General features: G+C 41.7%; 1 protein-coding gene across 1 annotated transcript in view; it reads right to left on the bottom strand.

Annotated features, from left to right (window-relative positions):
* NEK6 (NIMA-related kinase 6) overlaps positions 1-20,143 on the bottom strand; it is a 41,536-nt gene extending 21,393 nt beyond the window's left edge. Inside the window, exons 1-5 of the mRNA XM_009892283.1 lie at positions 20,051-20,143; positions 10,897-11,037; positions 9,589-9,651; positions 4,656-4,766; positions 954-1,062 (exon numbers count right to left, since the gene is read on the bottom strand). Coding sequence (XP_009890585.1) covers positions 954-1,062; positions 4,656-4,766; positions 9,589-9,651; positions 10,897-11,037; positions 20,051-20,143 — 517 coding nt within the window. The remainder of the gene's footprint in view (positions 1-953; positions 1,063-4,655; positions 4,767-9,588; positions 9,652-10,896; positions 11,038-20,050) is intronic.
* Positions 20,144-23,743: the final 3,600 nt, after the last annotated feature.

The raw sequence follows: 23,743 nt of genomic DNA, 5'->3' as shown, positions 1-23,743 counted from the left end.
CTCTTTCTGCAGGAAACTCTTCTGCCCGCCATGGTCCCCTCACACCAAGGGCAAATTATTGTCCCGCATACACATAAATTCTGGGCTCTGTACAGCCCAGTTCGCTCATGGCGTGTAAAAATTACTAGAACCGCAGTCTCCCAGGCAGTCATGTCAGGGCTGAGTTAGTGAGGCTCCTTCCCCACGCGCTAAAGCAGACTAAATGTGTGAGGCTCCAAATTTCAGCCGCCTGTGACAGACCGAATTCGGGTACAACTGAGAAACTGCACCAGGGCATGCGTAGAGGAGCAAAAATGCTATCACGTTGCTGAAAAAAAAAAAATAAATAGTGAAGAATTCACTACTTCAAAGGATAAAGGAAATAACAGGCAGCAGAGACTGGTTCTGGTGCCTTTGGGGATACGTGCATTTCCCGGGTCAAGTCCTTCACAAAACATTTCATTTACACTGAAAGAACCAACATAATTTTTGGACAGAGCTCAAAGTTATGAAGAGTTCTAAGACAAGAGATTCAAAAATAATTAATGAAAATGAAGAACAGGTTATGAGAGTGTGAGATGTATTTGTATTAATATTTCAGAAAAGCTCACAAGACAAAAACTCTTCTAAGCTCTCTAAGGTCACAGCTAATGTAATGAAGACTATTTCTTAGAGTTCACTGTATCCAGTAGTCTCAGCATTTTACTTCTGACACTTCTAATGGCAAGTTTGACACTTCTGCTTAATATCAGTGTCTGGAATACAAAGCAGCTCATCTTCCTAATACCACACTCACTTCGGACTGAATCCTTTAACAATGAGGCAAAGAGACAGAAGGAGAAATCCATCTTGCAAGCTCCAGCCTCTCTAAACATGCATTGGCTGAACATCAGCATAATTGTTTTTGAATGTAGGCACTTACTAATTGGAACATTATATTATTATTCAGTGAAAAGAGACTGAATTAATGTTACCTCTGTGCATCACCCTGCGGGAGTGCATGTGTTCAACTGCACTGCATAACTGCACAAAATATTTCCACACCGTCCTTTCCGGGATTAACCGTTTCTGCTTTTTAAAATACTGTGGGAGAAAATAAATAAAAGATCAGTGAAAAAGCAACATATTTGACTCGTTCCTGGACTCATGTTAGTCAGCTGCAGGTTGCTCACATCTTCCACATCTGCAGCAGCATGACTTTTCTTCTGATTAGCCTTTAACTCCTTCTCTCTGTAGGTAAACTTCAGTGCAGTTCACTAATTAACAACTATTATGAAAAATACGCTTAAATAGGTTTGACATTTTTGAACGGACACCGATTATAATTAGCATTAATCTCCTTAATTACCTTGCAAAACATATTTAATGCCTCAAAACAACAAATGGTTCCAACATTTTGCCTTAAGTAACAAAAGATCATTAAAAAAAATAATCTTGTAAACATTCATTATTGTACAGCCTATTAACAACAATAAGGTAACCCGCTTCCCCTTTTCAAAAGCCGGCCAGAGCATCAGTACAGTATCCATGTTTCCTCTGTGATCAGGTAGGATAATATGTTCTATTTTATGCATAATAGGAATACTAAATTAACTGAACTCTCTCTAGCGAGAGAGAAAGACACTGCTGATCAAGAGGCACACAGATCTGGAAAAAGACCGTTTTGTGTGCATTTATGCAGCGCCAAGCGTAGCTGAGTCTGGAGTCCATGGAGCTCTTGGTGCTAACAGCTCTCAAATAAAATAGTCGTAAGCATAACGCACATGATATGAAGGAGTGCAGCACCGCCATGGTTGTCTGGAATACTGAGGTCTTCTTCCCAAGCAACTTATTACAGGAATAAATAACGAGTGACACACATCAGTGAAGGCTAAACATTATCTATCTTCAACTACTCTTTCCATTTCAGAAATGCACAACAGCCACGTGCATCACACACAAAGCCTCCTCCCAGGCACCCCAAAATCACACTACTCCAGGCTATTGGTCCCTAACTTCTCGTCGCTTCTTCCTGTGCTAGATACTGGGCCAGTTCTTCATCCAGAGCATTAACAAAATACACTTACAATACGCTTCCAGAGCGTTACGATTTATCCCCATCCTTTGACACAGAAGGTGTCGTTGGATAACGACTCTCTCTGAAGCGCTGTACACCCTTCTAGCACACTACAACTGCGCTGCTTTTGCATCGCACCCTTGAGAACTTCCTTCAGCAGCATGCAAGAGCAGGAACGAAGGGAGGGAATTGGTTGTTGCCCCTTTCTGCATCTTGTGCTTTTTGCTCTCAGTACAGACATCTGATGTCCGTTGTCACATTTTGTATTTTATGTGAAATGCTGTTACTGGTTCGTGTTTGACTCGAGTAATGGCAAATCTTCTTTTGCAGATCAGCTGTGAAGGGGCATGACCGTGCAATTCCCCAGGCAGCAAATCTGACAGATTGCAACAGTTTCAAACCAAAACTTGATAAAGAGCACAGAGGAATTGCAGAGGGTGAGGGATAAAGTGTTATATACACGATAAAATTATTTAATTCTCATTAAAGTATTTAAGAGCAGATATGCAAGACCACAAGTGATAATTTTCTAAATGTCATGTCCAATAAGATTCGCCTGACATTTACAAGAAAGTCCCAACTCTCCAGCGGGTGATCCTGCAGCACTCTCTTACATCAGCTTTACATACCTCATAAATAATGCAGGCACCAGGGGCGTGACAAAGACAGCCCCTGTTTTTATCGCTCTCGCACCTTCAGAGTGTTGTTACTGCTGTTCCTACCGCCTTGCCGAAACCGAAAATCCTCACCATAAGCTTAAATTCCCACGGGACGGGTGGGGTGTGGGGGTGACAGAGGGGCAGGCAGGCAAACTCCGCTTCTGCAGTTCAAGCTGTATGTAGGAGGAGACTCTTGTTCCCTCTTGGTTGGTTTTTTGTTTTTGTTTTTGTTTTGGGTTTTTTGTTTGGCTTTTTTTGCTTTTTGTTTTGTTTTTTTTTTATTCTCTATTAAGAAAAAATGGAATTCCAAGATTTGCACCAATGGAAAAGCATCATTTATATGACCTTGAAAAAAACTCATGCATCTTCCTCATGCCTGCGATAAACACATGGGAAAACAGCCCAGGCTGGGGAGCGCTGGCGGAAATAATGCTAGTTCCAGCACTGTTCAAGTTATCAACCTAAGAATCTACAAATTATATTTTGGAAAATGTAACTCCCATTTATAATGACATAAAAAGTAATTTGAAAAAATTAAATAACCAACTCTCATTAATAAATGAATATGTTTATCAGAAGGGAACGTTTTAAACTAAAAACTGTAAATGAAAAAAACCCACAAATATTTTATCTGATGAAATCTCACAATTATGTCGGTAAAACTTTTTGTAAGGTAAGATTGAAAAATCCACGTAAAACACGTGCACACCCCAGGATGATCACAGCCCTAACTCCTGCTCTCGCAGTCCTCACCTTTTCTCCCACCTTTAACCGCAACTACAAAAAAGCTTGAGATAAACTGCAAGTTTCCCAGGATCTGCTGGGAAAAGGGTAAAACATGCAAGAATCCACAAGAAAACAATGCAAGATGACCCTCCCCAGGCGCTCTCCCCCGCAGAAGGACGAGCTCTGTCTCCACAGCCCTCGCTGAGCGCGCCCCGGCCCCTGCCAGCGGTGGCTGCAGGCAGAGCCCGGCTCTGGCACGAGGCGATGGCACCCGCCCGCACGTGCAGCTTCGGTCACTGCCGGCTCGTCCCCGGGGTTCGGGGCAGATCCGACCATCGCTCCTGGGGAGCAAGGCTGTAGCTGGAATTTTGGGGCTCTCCCCAGGAGTGGCTCTGCCAACTGCCTCTTCCCAGCTCGCTCGCCCGGGGGTCTCTCCTGTGAGATGGAGCAGATTTTCATGGATACTGTAAATTTAGCCACTGACTATGGACTAAATGGATAACTTGTTTGACAGCCTTTGGCCTAGTGCCTCATAGCTCTGCTGGCAAAGAAAACAAATCTGTTAATAAGATATTTTAACTGTGACAACAAGGAGGAGAAGAACTTTCCAAACATTCATTTATGATAATTACAGAATAATGATGGCAAAAAAACAGGTAAAACACGGAGAGAAGGTTGAGAGTGCTAACAAACATGATATAACACATCTGTTCTCACAAGGGATGTATGTCTAAAGATTAACATGTCAAAGAAAATATAAAAGCAGGTGGTAACAGCTTAACTAAAGCTGGTTTGCAGCAATACAAGTATTCCTAAGAGCAACATAAGAGAAGAACAAGTACTTGAAACATTTTCTCAAACCCAAATCCCCATTGCAAAGAAAGTCAATACACTTTCTTGAATGTCTTCAGAGTGGCAGACAGGCTACGCGAATAGTGAATCTAACAATAATTAAATGTCCCCATCAATCACAGACTGGATAAATCAACCCTGAGAATAACACACACATCCCACCAAATCCTTCCGAAGCAGCGACCAGAAGCAAGTGGCACAGCCTGGCGTATCTGAAATGCCACCAGACACTTTGGTTTAGGCTCTGGAAGCACCCTGTGGGTGTGCAAAACCGCAACGGGGGAATAGAAGTGCTTCTAGCACCGACGTGCTTACCCCCACCGCCCCGTGCCTCTGCCTAATCCTCAACGTTTGTAGCACCTCTAGGACTGACACGTCCTTACCTTAATCATCTGAGAGAGATCACCAGCGTCGGCCAGTTCCAGGACAATGTTAAGTTCATTATCTTCAATAAAAGAATCCAAATACTTAATTATATTGGGGTGGTTCAGTTGCTGCAGACAGAGGGAATGCAAGAAGAAAATTTATATCACTGTAGTAACTCCAAGATACAATACCTGTACTGTTTTTGTAATCATGTGCAAAACACTTCATAATGGGTGCAACTACGAACTGTGCTCTGGGTTATTATAGACAAAAATCCTATATGAAATATCATTTATCACAAGCACAGCATAATAAGATTATCTTGAGTAAAGGGTGAAACTGCCTTTAAATATTTTCTGACATTACAACAGAAAAGGCTGTCTTGAAAGAAACTTTAAATAGTAACTGATTTTTTTTTCCCCCATTCAATAAAAACAAAAAACCCCAGCTGTTGATTACAGTACTCCCGGAGACCTCTTTGCCCCTTAGAATGAGAACAGAATTAAATTACAACTTTGATGGAAGAAAATAATGCACAAGTTGCATACATCAATCTATTTTTCTAATTATTTATGTTTGCATCTTCACTAATTACTTTTTTCATTTCAGTATAGTTTTTTCTTACAATCACAACTGGTATTTTAATATTTTATGTCTGAATTCTTAAAGTGTAAAGCTGTAATTGCTTAGAAGATAATGTAGTATCTAGCTCTCTCTATTCACTCTCTCACGCTCATTTTGCATTAGATTACCGTTCTCTTGTGCTCTTAGAAATGCGGTAAATTTAGAAACTCCTGAAGTGAGCATTTCATCTACTAAACAGCTGTGACTCAACCTGTCTATTCCAGGGGTTACAGAGCCAAAGGAAACACTGTTATGATCCATCACGCTAATCACTCCTCTCTGCACGAGCGTTAGGGGACAGATTCTCCCAGGCAATGCCTCGCCACCAGAGCGCGTGAGCGTTAATGGGATCCATGCGCACAGTCCCACAAGACCGAGCCTTAAATAAGTAAATATCATAGCCCACCATTTCTGTTGAAATTTCTTTTAAACGTCTCCTCTCGGGCACATTGGTCAAAGACCCAACTTCCACCCAAAAAAGCACCAAAATTGCAGGCAGAACAGCCCCTGGAGGCGATGCCGCCAGGGAGCCCTCCTCCCACAGCAGCACACGCACGGCTGTCACGGCGCACCCGCTGCCCGCGCACTGCGTCTGCTCCCGCCGATACCGTTGGGCCGATCCCACCGCATCGGGAAGTTCGAGCAGTCGAAGCAGCCTGTTTGCAAGCCTCAGCACCACGTGCCAGTGAAACACAACGTCACACTGTGACAAGTGGAACAGGGAACGAAGGCTGCACGCCGCTGGCGGGGTGTAACAAACCCCAACTTACTCAGAGTCAAGGATCGCTTAACTGATATAAAGATTGTAAATGTATTTTTGTGAGAGAGTGTGTACACACTGTCTACTGATGGTTTGTATTGATCTCAAGAAGCTCATTAGATCTAAAGAGGGATGTTTCTTCTATTACGATGAAGTTGTGCAAGATTCGAAGCAAACACACGCAACACCCACACCGCCACGCAGACGCCCGCGGGAGCTGCTTCGCAGAGCGGACCGACGAGAGCTCCCACTGCCGCAGCGGAGCGGAGGGACGAGCGCTCGAGAAGGAGCCCTGCCAGGCTCGCCTCTGCTGGGAAGCACGGCACACTGCCCATCACCTCGGTGAGGTGTCAATGCAGATGAATATGTTTTCCTACAATTTATTACCCTGACCTTCCAACTCCGTTTTCACGGCACAACCAGGTAGACCACTCTGGATAAGCCAAATTTGCATTCTCCACTCTCCCTTTTGTCAATCTTATTTTAAATAAATACATTGACTCTGGGGTTATTTTTATAACTGTCATATTTGTCTGTGGCATGGAAAAGACTATCTGGAATTTCTTTTGTCAGAAGGAAAGTATATTCACTCTCACAAATCCTTAAACACGCAAAAGATTACAAACACTTTATCTTGGGTTAATGACATTCCCTATTTCTTTAATGCATCCTAAAAGTTTGATGGCAGTTAATGCCTGATGCGTATGCACGGCAGCACTGCCAGCGAGGGGCACGCCGAAGGGTAAGCCACCTCTAAATGAGGCAGTGTGGGTGCTGGCAGCCCAAATGCTGATTACAGCCACATTACTGAGCTGCTTTACCGAAGCCTTTCAGCCAGAATTACACTGAAAGCAATATAAAATTTTGTCTGGCTTCTGTTAAATTTTGAATAATTATTATTCATTTAGAAATCACAAAAAAACCCCGTTTGTTTCCATGGTCACACAGAAGTCTTTGAACAAAAAAGACAAAGTATTATTTTGACAGGGATGGACTATAGCAAGTCCGTGCAATCCCTTCACAAATTCCTCAATGGTCTACGTTAGAAATAAAAGCAGAAAGCAAAGCTCTTACAGCAAGTCGTTCTAGTAATAGCGCATAAATACTTCATACTAGACACCAGTTTACAAGTAGCAAGAAAGTTTTAAAAATACAAATATCCCTTATTACATGGCCAGACACTAAACACAACTGCAAGGCAGACATTTACTTCACATCAACAGTGATGAAAAAAAGTTAAATTGAGCAAGATTTAAACAGACTCTGAAATACGGTGCTGAATGGGGTCCTTACACACTTCACACACTTGCTAAACACGAGAACAACTATCTTCATTGATAGATTTAGGAAGAGAAAGGTATTTTAGCTTTTAATATAATGACACTAAAAATGTTAAAATTAAAATTGTTGTAAGCCATTTGAGAAAAATACACCTGTCCTACTTTCCTAAAGCTGCGCACGCACTATTCTAAAGGAAACCAAAAGGTGAAAAGCTCACAAGACACCCCATGAAATTTTGTAAAACGCCATCCAGAGATCACGCGTACTCTGTGGCAAGAACTGAAGTCCCACTTCCAAAACTTCTTCCCACTTGCAGGCACGGACTGTGCTGCCCATGCTGCTAACGGTCACACCTCCCGCTCGGCCTGAGAAGGGACCTGTGTCCCATCTGATGCCGCAGCTCTGATGTTCCGAAATACCGCTTGAGGACTGTCCCGGCACATCCACATACAGACCTCTGGTTATTTCTACGCAGCTGCGAGAACAGGCAGGTTGGGATCAATCAATTAGCAAAAGATGAGTTGCAGATATATTGATCTGACACATTATTTGTGTTCGGGCACGGAATGACGTGTGTGCCAGCTGCCGAGGCTGCCGCAGCACTCTCCCCTGCCTCCAGCCGAAGCCCAAGGACCTGCCCGGCCGCCCGCGGGGAGCAGCCCGCACCGGGTCAGCGGCCACCAGAACAGGGCGCTCGGCTCCGCAGCCCGCAACTTCAACTTTCAGTATTTTTTACTTATCATCTGCTGATCTTCCCAGAAGCTGAGCTACACGCATCTTGGATAAAATGCAATGGATTTTGTTGGCTCTGACTTCAAAACTATTAGCCATTTGAAGGAACTGAACTATAGGCCATATTCAGAAATATATCCCCTTTGCATCTGTAACACAACGGGACTCATCAAACTGACTTTTTAACATACTCAGACTTCAAATTCCTTGGATGGTGCTACAGAACTGCCCAAGCAGGAAGATTTGTTGACATTCAACACTAAATAATAATTAAATTACCAGCAGTAATGCTTTGCATAATAAACAGCATATTAGTATGTTTCTGTAGAAATATTCAGCAACTATTCCTGCTCCTCCCTTTACCCCAACTAAACGAATTTACCAGAACGTTTCCTAGTCTTCTATAAAATATTGTGCAAATCAATCCAATTTAATCAACCCTGTTTAGCTGAATGTGTCGTACGCGCTGTCGCAGCTCGGCCACTGCAGTAACCCCGGGCTGGTACCCGGCGTCGCGCTGAGCTTTACACAGGAAGATCAGTCGCCCCCAGTCAGCCCCAGCGGCGGCCGGGAGCTGACCTTCCACGGTCTCCTCTCATCCTCGGGATTTTATTGCCATTTTCCTCTACTACATTTGCACATTCTGCTCTGGATAAATCCTGTGCGAGTTTATGGCACCTTCCATAACAATAAAACTGTTCACATTACCTAGAACCCAAAACCACCACAAACTCTCCTTTCTGAATGTTGAAGTTTGCGTTATTTTTCACCATAACTGTTAAGCAACTGGATCACATTCACACAAACTGATGCCTTCATGTTTATCCCGTACGCCTCCACTTCAGTCTAGCAGACACAACTTTTGTCTACAACTGCAGGAGTATACATCAACAATTTAAATAGAAATACCTAAAATCACATTTACAAAATGAATTATTTAATACTTCAAAAATTAAATTTGACTAGCTAAACAAAATTTTAGGCTTCTACAATCTGTTGCAGTTACTCAAAATAGATATTTAAAGTGCAATGCATGTATATTCTCTACCAACATTTTGAAAGAAATTACTGAGACAGAAAAAAATCACTAGTTGGTTTAATCGCTTAAAAAACACTCTCTGGTTTCAGAGCCTTTATCTAAACTACCATTTTTCATGTGTGATATGTATACATACACGTACACACCATGCACATGCAAAACTGTTTTCCCATTTAGCTAGTTCATTAGTCAGTTTATTTTAAAGTGACAAAACACATCAAGGGCAGAATTTACATGCCTCTCTGAAAGACGAGCACTTCTGGGGTTTTATGACAGAAAGATTTTTAATAGATTCCTTAGACTGTAGGCAGAAAGCTCAATAAAATCAAGCTTTAAGACAAAACTTTTGCATCATGTAGGCATTCTGGCTTGCAAAAGAAAGCACGGTCTGTTGGGATCAGTGGGTGCTATATAAGCTCTATTTGCCATAAAAGGCAAATGACTGTTGCCAACTTGAAAACAATTTTTTTTCCTCAAAACAAAAAACGGAAAAAGTCATTGTAAAAATCCTTACCTTCAAGAGGTCAATTTCTTTAATGCAATCTTGCCTAGCCTTAGCATCCATCATTTCAAATATCTTCAAAAACAAAAAGCATAGAAGATGAAAATGAAACAACAACAACAAAGAATTTTATATTTTAACAAGAAATTGGTCTTTCCTCCCCCAATCTGTATCTGCTCCACCGTAACGAGTATACACACAAACCCCAGATCAAAGAAAGATCAACGTTTTCTTTATTTTGAAACCACTAAAGGACTAGCGATAGGGTAAAAGTAATTTTAGAACCTGTAGGCAATATTCTAAGCAGCACAAAACCTAAAAATACTAGTTTGTAAATTTGCTGTCGTGATTTTCAAAACAGTTACTATTAATTTCCCCCGATTTCTCTCTAATAACTAACAATAATATTGAGCATTAATATTAATTCCCTAATAATCACAGTTAAGTCAGTAGAAACAAGAGTTTAAAGCATCTGTTGAACGATTAAAGGCAAATTTCTTCAAACAAAATGCTGTTCTGAGCATTGCACAATACTTTAAGCTAAGTCACAGATCTATACTGCTTGCATGAAAGTTTTTCAGAAATGTTTCTAGAACTCCACAGCAAACACACGTGTTTTTCCCTTTCATGCTCTTGTCTTCTCCCAATTCACCTGCATCACGACGGCAGTCTCCGAGCTGGAAGACTATGGCCATTAAGGCCTTGTTCCTTCACATTTAGTAATAATTTAGTGAACCCTTTCTATAAAGGAAAAAGTGAAATTAAAAATAAATATGAAATTGCACTACTGCTACATAATTCTGGTTTAGAAACATAAACCCACTCCAAGACAAGGAGGGATACAGACCCCACAGTGTGGCACAAAATGGAAACAGGGTCCCGCGTGGGATCTCCAGGCTGCACGGAGAAGAGACCCCCGAGGCACGGGGCGGGCAGGAGCCCAGCGGGGCCGCTTGGCCTCCTATAGCCAGATGTAAACTCAGCACCATGGAACTAACCTCACCTGATCACTATTTGTAAAACTGCTTTGAGACCTTCAGCAGCACTATTCATTATCTTGAAATAATAAAGTAAAAAAACCCCACCTCTAAAACACAATTGCATAAAATAAGAAAGCGGTGTGTTGTGGTTTTTTAATGTAAAAATACCAATCCAGTGCTCTCAAATCTTAAACTCTCAATTTATAAACTATTTTATTGCGTTATTACTGCTGACAAAAGAACACCGAAAGAGGTAACTGACTGAAAGGAATCCGTGTAGACACTCAAACCATCCCCATTCCACTGGCAAAACGGTAACACTTTGAACTTAAATGCTCACCTGAACTTTCTTTAATGCCACAGGTTTTCTGTCCAGAAGACAAGTTGCTTTGTAAACTTCGCTGAATTGTCCCCGTCCAATCTTTTTCTCTATCTGAAAGTCTGCCAACGTGCAGCGATATGGGTACGATGTTAAATGCCTCTGTCAAAAGAAATTAAATCAATCAACTAGAAAAAGCGATGCAAAAATATGAACTTGCACTCCCAATCTGTCTTCTTTATGATGGCAAACTAGCCGTTTCTTTCACTAATCATATTCAGAAGGATAAATTCCTCACAGTAAGGACTGCCCAGCAAGAAAGACAAAGAAATTTGGTGTTGATCTGGTGTACAACGGACTACGCAGTGGTCTGGCTTTCCTATTCCCACCTTCCATCGTCTCTATCCACCGCAGACAGCCCCGTACCAGAGCAGTCGCAACAGAAAAGCGCAGCACACAGCCGCAGGCACACACCCCTAATGGCAGAGATTTGAATAAAAATATTAACCAAACTGAACCATAAAACTAGTAACGGCTACCAAAAATGAACAGAACAGAGTTAAGATCACCAACGTGTGCAACCTCTTGCTCTGATTTCTGATGGTCAAGAATTTAATCTAGGCTGATCAGTCTATAGATAATTCTGACCGTAAATGCATTAATTCCCGGTGAATGTATTAGTAACATAGGCTGAATTAAGTTAAATGACTTTTTAAAAAAGGAAATAGAGTCCTGCCTTCCGTGTAAGTAACTAATTAGTCCCAAACTACCATCTCCCTCGTTACACACCCTCTCATCAACTTTGCCTGCCTGTGTCACCTGGGAGACGCTGATGCTGCTGCTGAGCAGTCTCAGGTAAACACCCGCCACAGGTCGGCACAGCGTAACGAGGACTACGGACTAAGAACTGCTCCCCAGAGCCATTCTGGTCTCTTCTGTAATTAACATGACCGCTAACCAATGTTTAAAAAGAAATTATGAAAATTAATTACTTAAAGTCGCCACGCACAGCCAAGCGGTGTGTTTTTAAGTATCCTGAGCCATTTCAGAGTTCCCAAAAAGCCATTAGAGAAGTTTACAGCCATCGCTGGGGGCAGGGCTTCCCAGGGACGCAGCCGTTGTTACAGCCGAACCTTCAGCAGACAATCCCACCAGGAGCATCTCGGAGAGGAGCCCAGCAGGGCTGGATGTGTTAACCCCACTACTGCTACCACTGCCCTTTCCGAACAGAGGGCTGGAGGCAAGATTTAAAATGCAGGTAAAGCCTTCAGTCCAGCATCGCCTGCCAGCACTACACACGAGACTGTGTGGGTATCTTACACTGTGTATTTATTTTGATGAGTAAATAAGTTTGGACTTTTCTCTGCAACAGAAATAAAAGCAACTACTATTCAACAGACAATAAAAAGTATCAGTCAGACATTTGAAAACGCTTCCAGGTTTCAAGGTGTCTGTGCAGCTCTGAACTACAAGCACAGTTATTTGGCAGAGGTTTTGTAAACAAAGTTGTAAAATTCAATGTTTTTAAGAAAACTCACCAATAAAGTCCCCTAAATAGTAATTTCTGACCCACAAACTACATCAATCAACCAAGAAAAGCTATTTTGAAAACTGTCACCTTTACAGCACCTTTATCACAAGAAACGCAGGAGAAATCCCCGCAAGGAAAGCCGCTCTACTGCAGGCATACTCAAGCAAAATGTTAACGTTTTATAAATGCTGATGATCCGGAGATGCAGATATAAACCACAAACCAGACAGTGAAAAGACTATCAGGTCTTTTTGCTGTCATCTTCCCCCTCGTCCCTGGCAGCGAAAGGCTGGTTGTGGCTGGGGCCTGTCCCACACATCCGCACCTCAGCCTGGGTCAGCCGCTGAGACCTCACTGCGGATGACGCTCTGCAGTCACGAAAAGAGAGGACTGCTGCTGAACTGGAAAGCTTAGACGGTTATGAATTCCAGAGAAGACAAAAAAGCAATACCGTAACGTCCAGCCAATGCCTGCTAATTCAAGCAGGCACAGAACTGGAGATTTAACTCCAGGCCACCACTATCATCGGCTTTCTCAGTTTAAGTTCCCTAAAAGAGCAAGCACACTCCTTTTCAGTTGAAAGGACACTTCAAGTAATTTTTTGTGAAGTGCCAAAGCCACAGGTAAGTTTTTCTATCTATCACCACGAGCATTTAAATATTCTCACACTATGAGAAGCGGTTTTAGTTTCTCTAGGCTAAAGATGACACAAAAATTTCAATTCATGAGCAATAACCTACACAAATAAGAAGGCTGTGTTAGAATTTGCAGTTATTCATGAAGCCGAGTCACACAGAAATAGGAAGCTAATTTCATCGAGTATTTCCTTTAAACAGTTCAGGAGTGTTTCCTGTTTAGGATGACTTTCATCTCCCCTGTCCTCTGAGCGAAGCCCCGTCCCCCCACGCTCCTGCACAGCTTCCACCGGCTGCCACCAAACTCTGCTCAGCACGCAAAGGGACATTGCTCTCCGGACTTGTGCTGGGCTTGAAGTTATATTGCGTTTACAAGCTATATCACAACAAAATAAAAAGTAAAATGAAGATTTAGGGTTTGTTCTCTAAGTTTTGCAGAGTATACTGTATAATAAAAGGAGAGTATCCTTTCACTGATGAGGAAAAAGGCAGCCTCCAGGTCATCAGATAAATAGCAGAATGTTAAGATAACACTGCTGTATTATTTACGTACATCACCCTTTAAGACACTATATTATCAACAAAGTAAGACAACATGGGATGAAACCAGACAAGCACATATTCAAAGTAATCAGCCCCTGCAGCTTTCTCAGTTTAAACTGGCTGCAATCTCCCTTTGCAGGGATGTGATAAACAGCAATACTCATCAATATACGCTACAGAAATACAGGAGCACTCATCCCATTCTAGGGAGTGCCAATGAAACATTAGTTTATGTGCATTTCATGCGCGACGGAATTACCAGAAGAATGTCTGAACACAACTATTTGTTCAACTTGACTGGTAGCTAACCAGGAACATCTCAGTTTCCCCACTATTTTACATATGCCCTACCAAGCAAATCAATTAAGCTGTCCAGACAAATCGCTTTACGCAACCAAAACAAAGGTGTCAGTATATAAAATTACAGAACAGTTTTTCCTAGTTAAAAACCAGAAAGGAATCAAAGCACTTCCTCAACCACAAACACGTGCACCCTGAGCTACGCTCTTCTTGACCGTAAGAAAGTTTGAGCAAAAGCTTTTCTAGCGTGGAGTTAACATTCACAATAGAGGTAGCAGTTTTAACAAGATTTGATGAAGCAACTACCACAAAGCTTTCTTTTTAAGAAAGAAATCCATGCTGCAATCAAGGATGGTATCCATTTGCCCTTCATACATTATTAAATTGTGTGTTTAAACCAAGAGTGTTTAAGTGTAAATTAATATTTTAAGCATGTGCCAAGAAATATCTAGCAACTTCTTAACATGAAAATATAAATAAATGTTAGGCAAGTGGCGGGGGGTGTCCTTTCCACTTTCACACGGTTAGCACACCAGGTCCGCCTGGCCGTGCTGGAGTTAATGCCGGGTGATGACTGGACACCTCAGCTGATATGTTCTGGCATCCTCCAGGACTACAGCTGCACATTTACATATGCAATGACCTAGATTTGCATTTGCTATCACAACCTATCAGACCTAATTAAAGTAATGGACCCTTCATACAGGCTCAAAGATGTTTGATTACGTATAAAGCAGAGCACGCGCTCAGGTTAGACCGAACCACACCAGAACGCTCCCTATTGATCACAGCCGCTCATTCTCCCGTGTCCGCTTCAAATGAACTGTCTCAGACTTTACTGTGCTTAAACTTAAGCAGGTAACTCTTCTAAATACTGTTACAAGACACATTTAGAATAGCTAAGAAGTATCTGCCTCCTCAGAATACCATCGCTATAGTCTGGCCTTGCAAACATTTCACTTATTTCATAACAGAAACAAGGAGAACTCTGTTTTTCTCAAGTTCTTCCATGTTTAACCACTACAGTTTTTCATATAGCCGTTAAAGAACTGACAGCTATTCATCCAAAAAAACCCAAGATCATTATTTCTGCAAATCTCAGAGTTTTCATATACAGATATAAATTGTGTGTAAGATAAGATACCAGCATCATCTCCAAACCTGTTCATCAAAAATAGATTTTCTCAGTTTCAGGGCAGATTCAGGCTCAGCGAAGGGTTCAGGTCTGCATGAATACAGTAAACCAAACCACTGTCTTTGTGGAACAGGTTTCAAGGTCAATGATGGAGCTTCAATTAAAAAAGAAATTAAAAAAGGGGAGGGAAAAAACAACCAACCAAAAAAACCCTCCAAGCACTGGACCTCCAAAGACACTATGAAAATTGGGCTGTTTGCGCATTTCTGTTCCCAGGGCAGCTGTAGGAAGGGGACAGTCTGGGAAGAACTAGTTTTGAGACAAAGGCTGTTCTCTTCATCCACACAATGAAGTCTCGTTCTTCTACTACTCTATTTAAAAAAAAAAAAAAGCCAAAGAGTAAAGTCAATTAATTCCTCATTCAAATAAAGAGGCTATTCATTTTTAAGAAGAAACGCAGAGATTATTCCAAGAACAAGCTATTCTGGACAACATCTCTGGCATACATGTTCTCTTTCAGATGCAATCACTGATGCGAGAGGAAAAATTTCAAAGCTTGGCAAAAGTATGCAGTGACAGCTCTCATCACGATACTTAAGGGAGACGTTTGCCAGAACTTTCGGCCTCAAATTTTGAGGTGTTATGAGATTTTCTGCAAAACAGAATTGGTAAGGTTTTGCACTACTAACAAAAATCCAATCAAATAAAAACTGTGGTTATATTATCTTGTACGCACCTGAATAGATATGCTGCAAGGATAAGCAACTTAATTAAAGATTAATAGGAGTCTCTATACACCAGATTATAAAGCAACCCAGGCAAGTATGGAGGTTGACAGTATTGAAAAGTTCCTTGCTATAGACCTGCTCCTTGGAGATAGGATGTAGTTTCTACTTAAAATTCCGCATTTTGGGGGATGTCCATTAGCACGACCACAGGCGACTCTGAGCACGCAAGAATACAAACATGCCAAAATTTACAGCTGGAGATTTGATACAATTTCCTCCAAATCCTTCACACCCAGGTAGGACGGCTATATCACCTGAACACGTTTTTCATATTTTTTTAAAATGAGTAGTTGTACAGCTCAGAATTTGTATTTTGGGATAAGGAAGAATAAGAAAAAACTGTTCTGTAGAAGGACTTTCAATCTCCCGAACAGTTCATGTTTGGTGAATAAATCTACCTCTTTGTAATTACTTAAGAGTCGGGGAAAACCTGCACAGTTCCAAGAAAACTGTCCAAGCAGCTGTTCCTGCAGCCTCTAACCCCACACTTCAGGCAAAAGAGAGCACTGAGACTGAAGACAAAAGTATCAGTAAAATACTAACATGGTGCGGAGCAATGCCTGTATGACTGCTTCTCCCAGAGGCACGGAAAAAATAAGCCTGAATGAGCTGAAAAAAAGGGAACATTCACTGCTAATTGCACACTATATAAATGCAGAGTGCTAATGTTAATTAATAATAAAGTCAGTTGTTTTACTGCTGTCTGATTGGCATGTGGAAACCTGGCACTAGTCACCACTCTGCACAAATGGCTACAAGGTCACGAGACATTTAGATTATTTGCAATCAACCTAAAAATTGCTAAAGACTGGTTAACCAACAGTTAAAAAGTCAGACACTACAATCTTCAGATGCCAATAAAAGCATCTTTCCTGTAGAGCCATGAAATGAAATATTCTTTAGAAGAGTAAAAACATACTCGCCCAATTAATTTTCTGAAATCTCATTAAAAAATTTAGCCCGACTAAGTCATACACTTCTGACCTGAATTTTAATTATCTTTATGCTGGATATAAGGGTGGTTTTTTTTCCTGATATTTGCAATGCATCATTAATTTTAAAGGAATGGTTTCCTTGCTTCTAAAGTGCATACTTCATCTGAATGACATTTACCGTAAACTAATTTCACCTTTAAAAGACATCTGTGATAGTAGTTGGGGAAGCTTCAGCCCCTCCAGTCGAACACGTATACATTATAAGCAATGATTTACTATCAACATCAGCGTTTCAAACCTCTTCATGATGTTCCAAATTATACACCCATCTCCATTCAATAAAGCCTACCTGAAAAGAATTTTGCATACTTTGAGGCTGAAATTCCAGTCTGAGTTTGAGAACGCTTTAGAGCGGATTGATTAAAAAAAGAATTTCTAAGCTCACAAAAGATGAGAAAACTTTTAAAATATGGATTATCCTTCAAACAGGCAGTCAAGTGATTATTGAAGAATACATCAGGTTTTTCAATTTGCAGCTTCAAAACTAGACTACAGGGTCATCACAAAATATCCTTAACCTGACCCATTACCTAGAATTTAAAGTTTGCTGAAGAACTTGGCTTGAATTTCAAAGTTTTAACATCCCTATCAGCAGATATTTGTACTATCTTATAACAAGGAAAGAGAGAAATAACAGCTTGAAAATAATAGACCAAGGTGATATTCACAAAGAAATTAATATTAGCATAGAAATAATTTAAGCATTTCAGAAAACCATAAATTGAAGAGCCTTCGCTCCTAGATGACCAGTTCAAAACTACCTTCAATTCATAGACCAAAACAAAACTGCCATGAAAAGCTCCGCTGCTAAGCTGTGTGAGTATATAAAAGGGTTGTTTAAAAGAGAATTATTGCATTTATTTAGTACAAAAACTAAGTTAAAAATTATAGCTCCACTTTTTTATATTACTGATTTACTCCTAAATAGCTTTTACTGGTTACTGCTACAAACACTAAGTAATCTAAAGAGTCAAATAATTGACACTTTCACTCAGGAACGTTACCAGAGAATGTTCTGCCTCCTGCTGACCAACTTCCTCGGGGTTATGCTGGGCAGGTAAGGGAGCCAGAAACTAAAACTGTGATTTCACTGAGCCTTTATTATATTTATATATTCACTTACTCTAGAAAAGTTCTAAATATGAACTCAAAAGTGTCATCTCATTATAGACTACAGTAGTTGAAGTCTGATACACTTACTGATAGCTCTATACTAACCAGTTATAAAACAGAAATAACACCTCTGTGAAAATGAAAAATAAAAAAATAAAAGCTTCAGCATATTTATAGGAAAAGTTTCTACTAGAGGAGCACACTGTTGCTCTGGTCTTTTCTGGAGTGACACAGTAGCTCTGAATGGAAGGCTGGAAGGAAGAGAGGGCCATTCCATACAGCAACCCCTCCTCATCCAAGACTCTGAAAGCTCAAGTCCTGTTTTTTCCTGCTTAAGCTTTTATCGCTGCCATTCAGGGCATTTCTTGCAAGACAAGTTTGGTCAGATTTCCTTCCCAAACCTCTCTCTCTTCCACAAGCTATTATCGAGCACGTCTGCATTACTGATATCTTCTGAAGAAAGAAAATGTAATTTTGGATTCTTCCAGGTAATGGGTACCCGAAAATTGAAAACTATATATAATTATGTTCCTGCAAAATGGAATATCAGAAATATGTAATAAGCCATCATATCATGCCATCAATGTAAGGCAGCCTGCCCTCTAAATAGTACTTTTTTTGTTAATTTCTAAACCGAGTTTGCTGAGGAGATGCATTTTTTTCCAATTCTCTGGTAGACTGTGTATTTTTGTTATTCAGCTTTTTCTAAATTTTATTTTACCAGCAAAACCAAAGTAAGTCTTTCTGCAATCCTAACTCCAAACTAGACCATTCTCAGAACAGCTAATCTACTCAGAGACCTCCATTAACACAACTTGGATATTAGCAGAGTTGAGGGGAGGTTTCACTGAACAATGACCATACAGCAAAATGAGCCCACTCAGCATCAGCGTAACAGCAGAACATAGATTATTAGCTACTAATTACACTTAACTATGTCATTACAAATTCTAACATGTGCTCCAAGATGCCATGAATGTATCTGCTGCGCAGGAACACTTCCTAATCTTGTTCATGAAATAATTACAGGGGCTCTATCCTGCCAAATGAGGCAGTAATTAACCCTAATTGCTCAAAATGCAACTGGCTAATTCTAGGAGATTAATCAAGGGGATTCAATTATTATTAAATGACTTAATATGACAAATTGCCACATTAGGAGAGGGGGGCTTTGCTCCACACAACGTTGCCTTCCCAGCAGTGCTGCGAGAGACACATTCATTGCTGTATCCTGTGTGTAGGCAACTCACCACTTTAGCAAATCCTACAGCGTGTTTTGGTGCCGCTTTCCTGCCCACCACCGCTTCTCCAAGGAACCTGGATCACCGCTGGGCTGCACGTTTGGACGGACAACTGAACACCCACTGCCCCCTCCCCAAGGTAACCTTACTCCACAGTTGCCATACTCCTTCTGACAGCTTTTTGTTCACTCCTTTGAATACATATAGGTAAAACGTAATTGCTCTGATAAACAGACAAACAGCCCGAAAAAGGCAAGCAGCCAGAACTCACAAAATACAAGTTTTGTGATTACCGTGAAGGTATTGCCATGACTCTGAATGCAGGTCTAACCCTAGTTTTAGCCCACGTCTGCAGAAAGGCAGGGAAGAGAGATATGAGCCACTGCAGTGAAACTTGATTATAGTATAGACACAATACATTGTGGGAGAGATTTCAGAGACTCTCAGGAAATGAAATCAGAGAGCCTACAGTTTCATGTAGGATGAACTTCTCCTTGTATTTGGTAATTACCTCTTCAGCATTTATTATTAAACTCTAAAGGACATAAAATACATTTATTCACTTACACAATCAACTGCTTTTCTTTGGCCTTTCTTCAAAGAATCAGAGAGAAGAGAAAGCCAACACAGTGCGTGTTTTTATAAGATGATGTAAAATACTTGCTTTAAGCAAAATTCAAACTATTTCCTTTTTGTCTTATTATCATCAAAAAACTGTATTCAGGAAACACTGGCTGGTTGGCAAAATCCCAAACTGGATATACCCTAAAACTGCTGTAACTGCACCATAAACAAAAGGGGGTGGGAAGGCTAAATGCTAAGAAGTCTACAGACCTTTATAAAAGGAAGGGAAGAAAACACAGAAGGAGAAAGGATAAAGACACATGCGCTTACCTGAGGATCATGCTGGTATTCCTGCCCCGGCAGCTTGCAGAGAGGGTTGTTCTGGTCCCCTAGATGATGCGGGTGGTTGTGCTGCCCTTCCATGGTATCATACCAAACTCTGCCTCACAGTTCTGCTGGAGTTCAAAGAAAGAGGGGAGAGAGAAGTCTCATCACTGTCCATCCAGCGCTGACAGCAACAAACTCTTTCCAGGGCTGTGCTTGCATGCGGCTGTACATCAAGACAGCAAGCACTGATTCCTCCCCCCTTTCTTTCCTCGGATTGACTCACACACACAATTCTCAAAGAAAGAAACCCCTTTTCTACCACCAGCCCCCCAGAGCTCAGCTGGTGACCAACAGACCAGAACGCTCCCGCTGCCACCCGGGAGCTGAAAGGACACAGCAACAGGTCACAGCTGCCCCCGCTCTCCCGGGATTACAAAACAAAAATACCAATGTCACAAACGTTACTGGTATCACTTCATAATAACCAAAACAGCATAAAATGGGTTTATTTGGTCAGTGATGTATTATCTACAAAAGATACCGCTTTTGTCAACTGTAACAGCATCTGGTGTGACCTCCCCTGGAACCACCGAACCGAGACGATCCCCAATGGTACAACACACTTAGTGGAAAATCCAAGAAAGGTTTCCAAGAAAGCACTTTCCAGTTGTAGAACAAAAATGACAAGAATTCCCACTAGACTTTCCCACTAGCTTTCTTTGGCCAGAGACAACCTAAAAGTGTAGCTTTACCCACATTCTTTCTTCCTCACCCCCAAATTAAAAGTTCTCGTGTAGGTTGGTAAGCCACAGGAAGCAGTAGCTAGAAACCACATTAGATTCCAGGAGATCAAAGTATTATTCTAGGAACAACCAAACAAACAAGGGAAAATGCCATGAATTAATTTCTTTCAGTTTTACCTACAGCAATCACTAAGCACAGTTGTCAGGCAGAACTTCCTACAAAAATTACAGAAGTTAAAAGGATGGAGAAGAGAATTTAGCAAATGTTATCAGGTACGGAGCCTACAGTAAGGACACAAAAATAAATTCACCATCACTGTTTGCAGTGATCCTTCATTTTCATTCCAAAATTACCCTTCAGCCTGTATAGACCAGTTCAGTCTCCCCGCCCTTTTTCCAGTGCAGAGATGTTGTTTGGGAAGTTCTGAGTCACAACACAAACCAAAACCTAGCCTTCAGGGATGCTGGTAGCACAGCTGGGGGAGAGCTGTGAGATCCAGCACCTGTACCATAAAACTTCTACACGTCACATCTTGAGTCTACCTTGAATCAAATTATTTCACAGTATGACAACATTAGTTTTATTTTATTTACTAAAAAAACAAGCAAAAGCTTGTGGGTAACAGGAAGCAAGAAGAGACACAAGTATTTGGGTGAAGGGCTCAAAAAAGAGGTTATAACCAACCATAACACAGACCAACTAGAAGGAATCGGAAGTGTGGTAGTCAGTTTCCATTTTTTGGAACTAAATAAAAAAAAAGGAAAGAGAAAATTTAAAAATGAAATTCCCACAATAGCTAAATGAGGAACTTATTTCCCAAACTGGACGTACCAGACTTGCCATTATTTGAATAAGTTGCCGGACATGTGAACGCCCCCCCCCCAAGTCCAACACACAGCAGTGTGGGTACGACTGCCCAGAGCCGCTGTGCAGAAACACCTCATTTCTCCACATGTACGTGCACCCACTGTGCCGTGGCATCGGGACGAGCCACACTGCTGCGGAGCCGTCTGCCACTCTGGGCAGCTCCAGCCCCCGGCCCCAGCGCCCCCCTGCAGGGCGGCTCACTCAGCCCCCCCGTGTCCAGGCCAGCACGACGTCCAGGCCAGCACGACGTGGTCATCCGAAGCAACAGGCTGCCCACCTTCAAAAACCATCCCCGGCAGTTGTGAAGAGCTGCCCATTAGGCAGCAGAGGCTTCCCAGTGCCGGAACAACACTGCGATCCCAGATTAACTGATCCCCCTCAGCCAGAGCTCCGCACGGGGTTCGGGAACACTGCGGTGAACACCAACAGGGGCCGTTACGGGCATTTGGCTGAAGGCCCTCCAGATACACCCTCTGTTCACAGAAGCCCAAGAGACCAGGCACATACCCATTTTCTAGCCCTTCTAGGGAACAAAACCCGTACCTGAACTGTCAGTGTCACCACATCTGAGCCTGACTCGGGGACAAGTCCTGGTATTTCTATCAGCTACTTAGGGCACACTTTCAGCGTGGACCCCCGCGCTCCCTGCTCCCTGCCCGCTGGGGTCAGGCTCCGGCCGCCAGCAAGGCCCGGCCTCAGGATACAGCCACAGCACGGACAGAACACACGCAATAAATACATTAACGTCCTTTCCACACAAAGGACTGTATGCAGGTTTTGGGGGCTTATTTAATAATGTTATTCACAACCAGTTACTCATTTCCACACACGTTCTAGGTAATACGACATTCAGAGTCACATTTTTGCTGTCCTTTGCGGCAACCAGCAGTGTAACAGTGACAAGGGAAGATTTAGTGGTCAACTCGAGCATTTGCAGAAACTTGTTTCAAGAATTTTGGCAAGTATTCACTCAGTGAAAGAGCACAACCTGACCTCATTAGTGTATTAATAGTGCATGCCTGGCACTTGAGCAATGACTAACTCTTAAATTTAAATACAAAGGTATTTTAAATATTTGGGGGAGTGGGGGAGAAAATATGATGCAGGAGAATCTCCGTAGCAAGTTGTGCTTGGTTCTTTTAACAGTTGTCAGTGAAATAGCTCCGGCAGATCTTTCCCAACACCAGCTACCGTAACACGTGCACACACAATACTGGGGAGAACGCAGAGAAAAGGCTCTTGTTTCTTAAGCAAATGAACTTTCACTCTAACAAACACTCACTAGAAAAGAGTTGTGAGAGCTGGAGTACCCGCTGCATCTGAACAGGCTAACACGTGGGTTGCTCTCAATAAAAACAATTTTTTCAAAGTCAGTACTATGAAACCCCAGTGGGAAAAAGATCATCACTATTAGTGTGCAGAAGTTTGTTTTTAAGATTCCTTCAGTATCAGGCATCTGTAAATTTATTAGTAACCAGGTGAATACTGAAAAAATAATAATATGTCTCAGTATCAACATTAATCTATCAAATGAAATTTCTACTTTACATTAGGCTGCCAAAACTATCTTAATTATTTTATTATTCATGATGTGAAGAAGGGCTGTTTACCTGAAGGGAGAACGTAACACATGTTCTTTCTCTTCTAAGTCCAGAAGCACAGAGAAAACACTGCTAGGGACGGCGGGCTACTGACAGCCTCGCTTCGCACCACTTATCTCCAGAGGAACTCAGAAATTTCACATTTACAGCCTGGAGATAAAAGGCATGTCCAGGCAGTGTCATGTGAAATATCTGTAGTATCTACTGCGTCCTGCCTTCAGAAAGGACTAAAGCTCGAGAAGAGAAAAAGGAGGTATTTCTCAATACAAGAACCTGAGTCATCTGATCATACGCAAGTCTGGGACATTCCTAAGAGAACCGTACTTTCCAGCTGCCATAAGGAGACTCCAGGTACAATTACTTACCGTGAGGGATCAGACAACAGGAAAGCAATTAACACCTCAGCTCAGCAGAGCTGCCATGAGCCAGTACAGGAATGTATCAGGCAGAGAATTTGGGTTTGGTCACTGTTTGTTTAAAGCAC

Source organism: Charadrius vociferus, unplaced genomic scaffold (genome assembly GCF_000708025.1).
Source record: "Charadrius vociferus isolate BGI_N301 unplaced genomic scaffold, ASM70802v2 scaffold549, whole genome shotgun sequence".
Lineage (NCBI taxonomy): Eukaryota > Metazoa > Chordata > Aves > Charadriiformes > Charadriidae > Charadrius > Charadrius vociferus.
The sequence above is the reverse complement of the archived record's forward strand: the minus strand, read 5'-3'. Positions and strand labels throughout refer to the sequence as shown.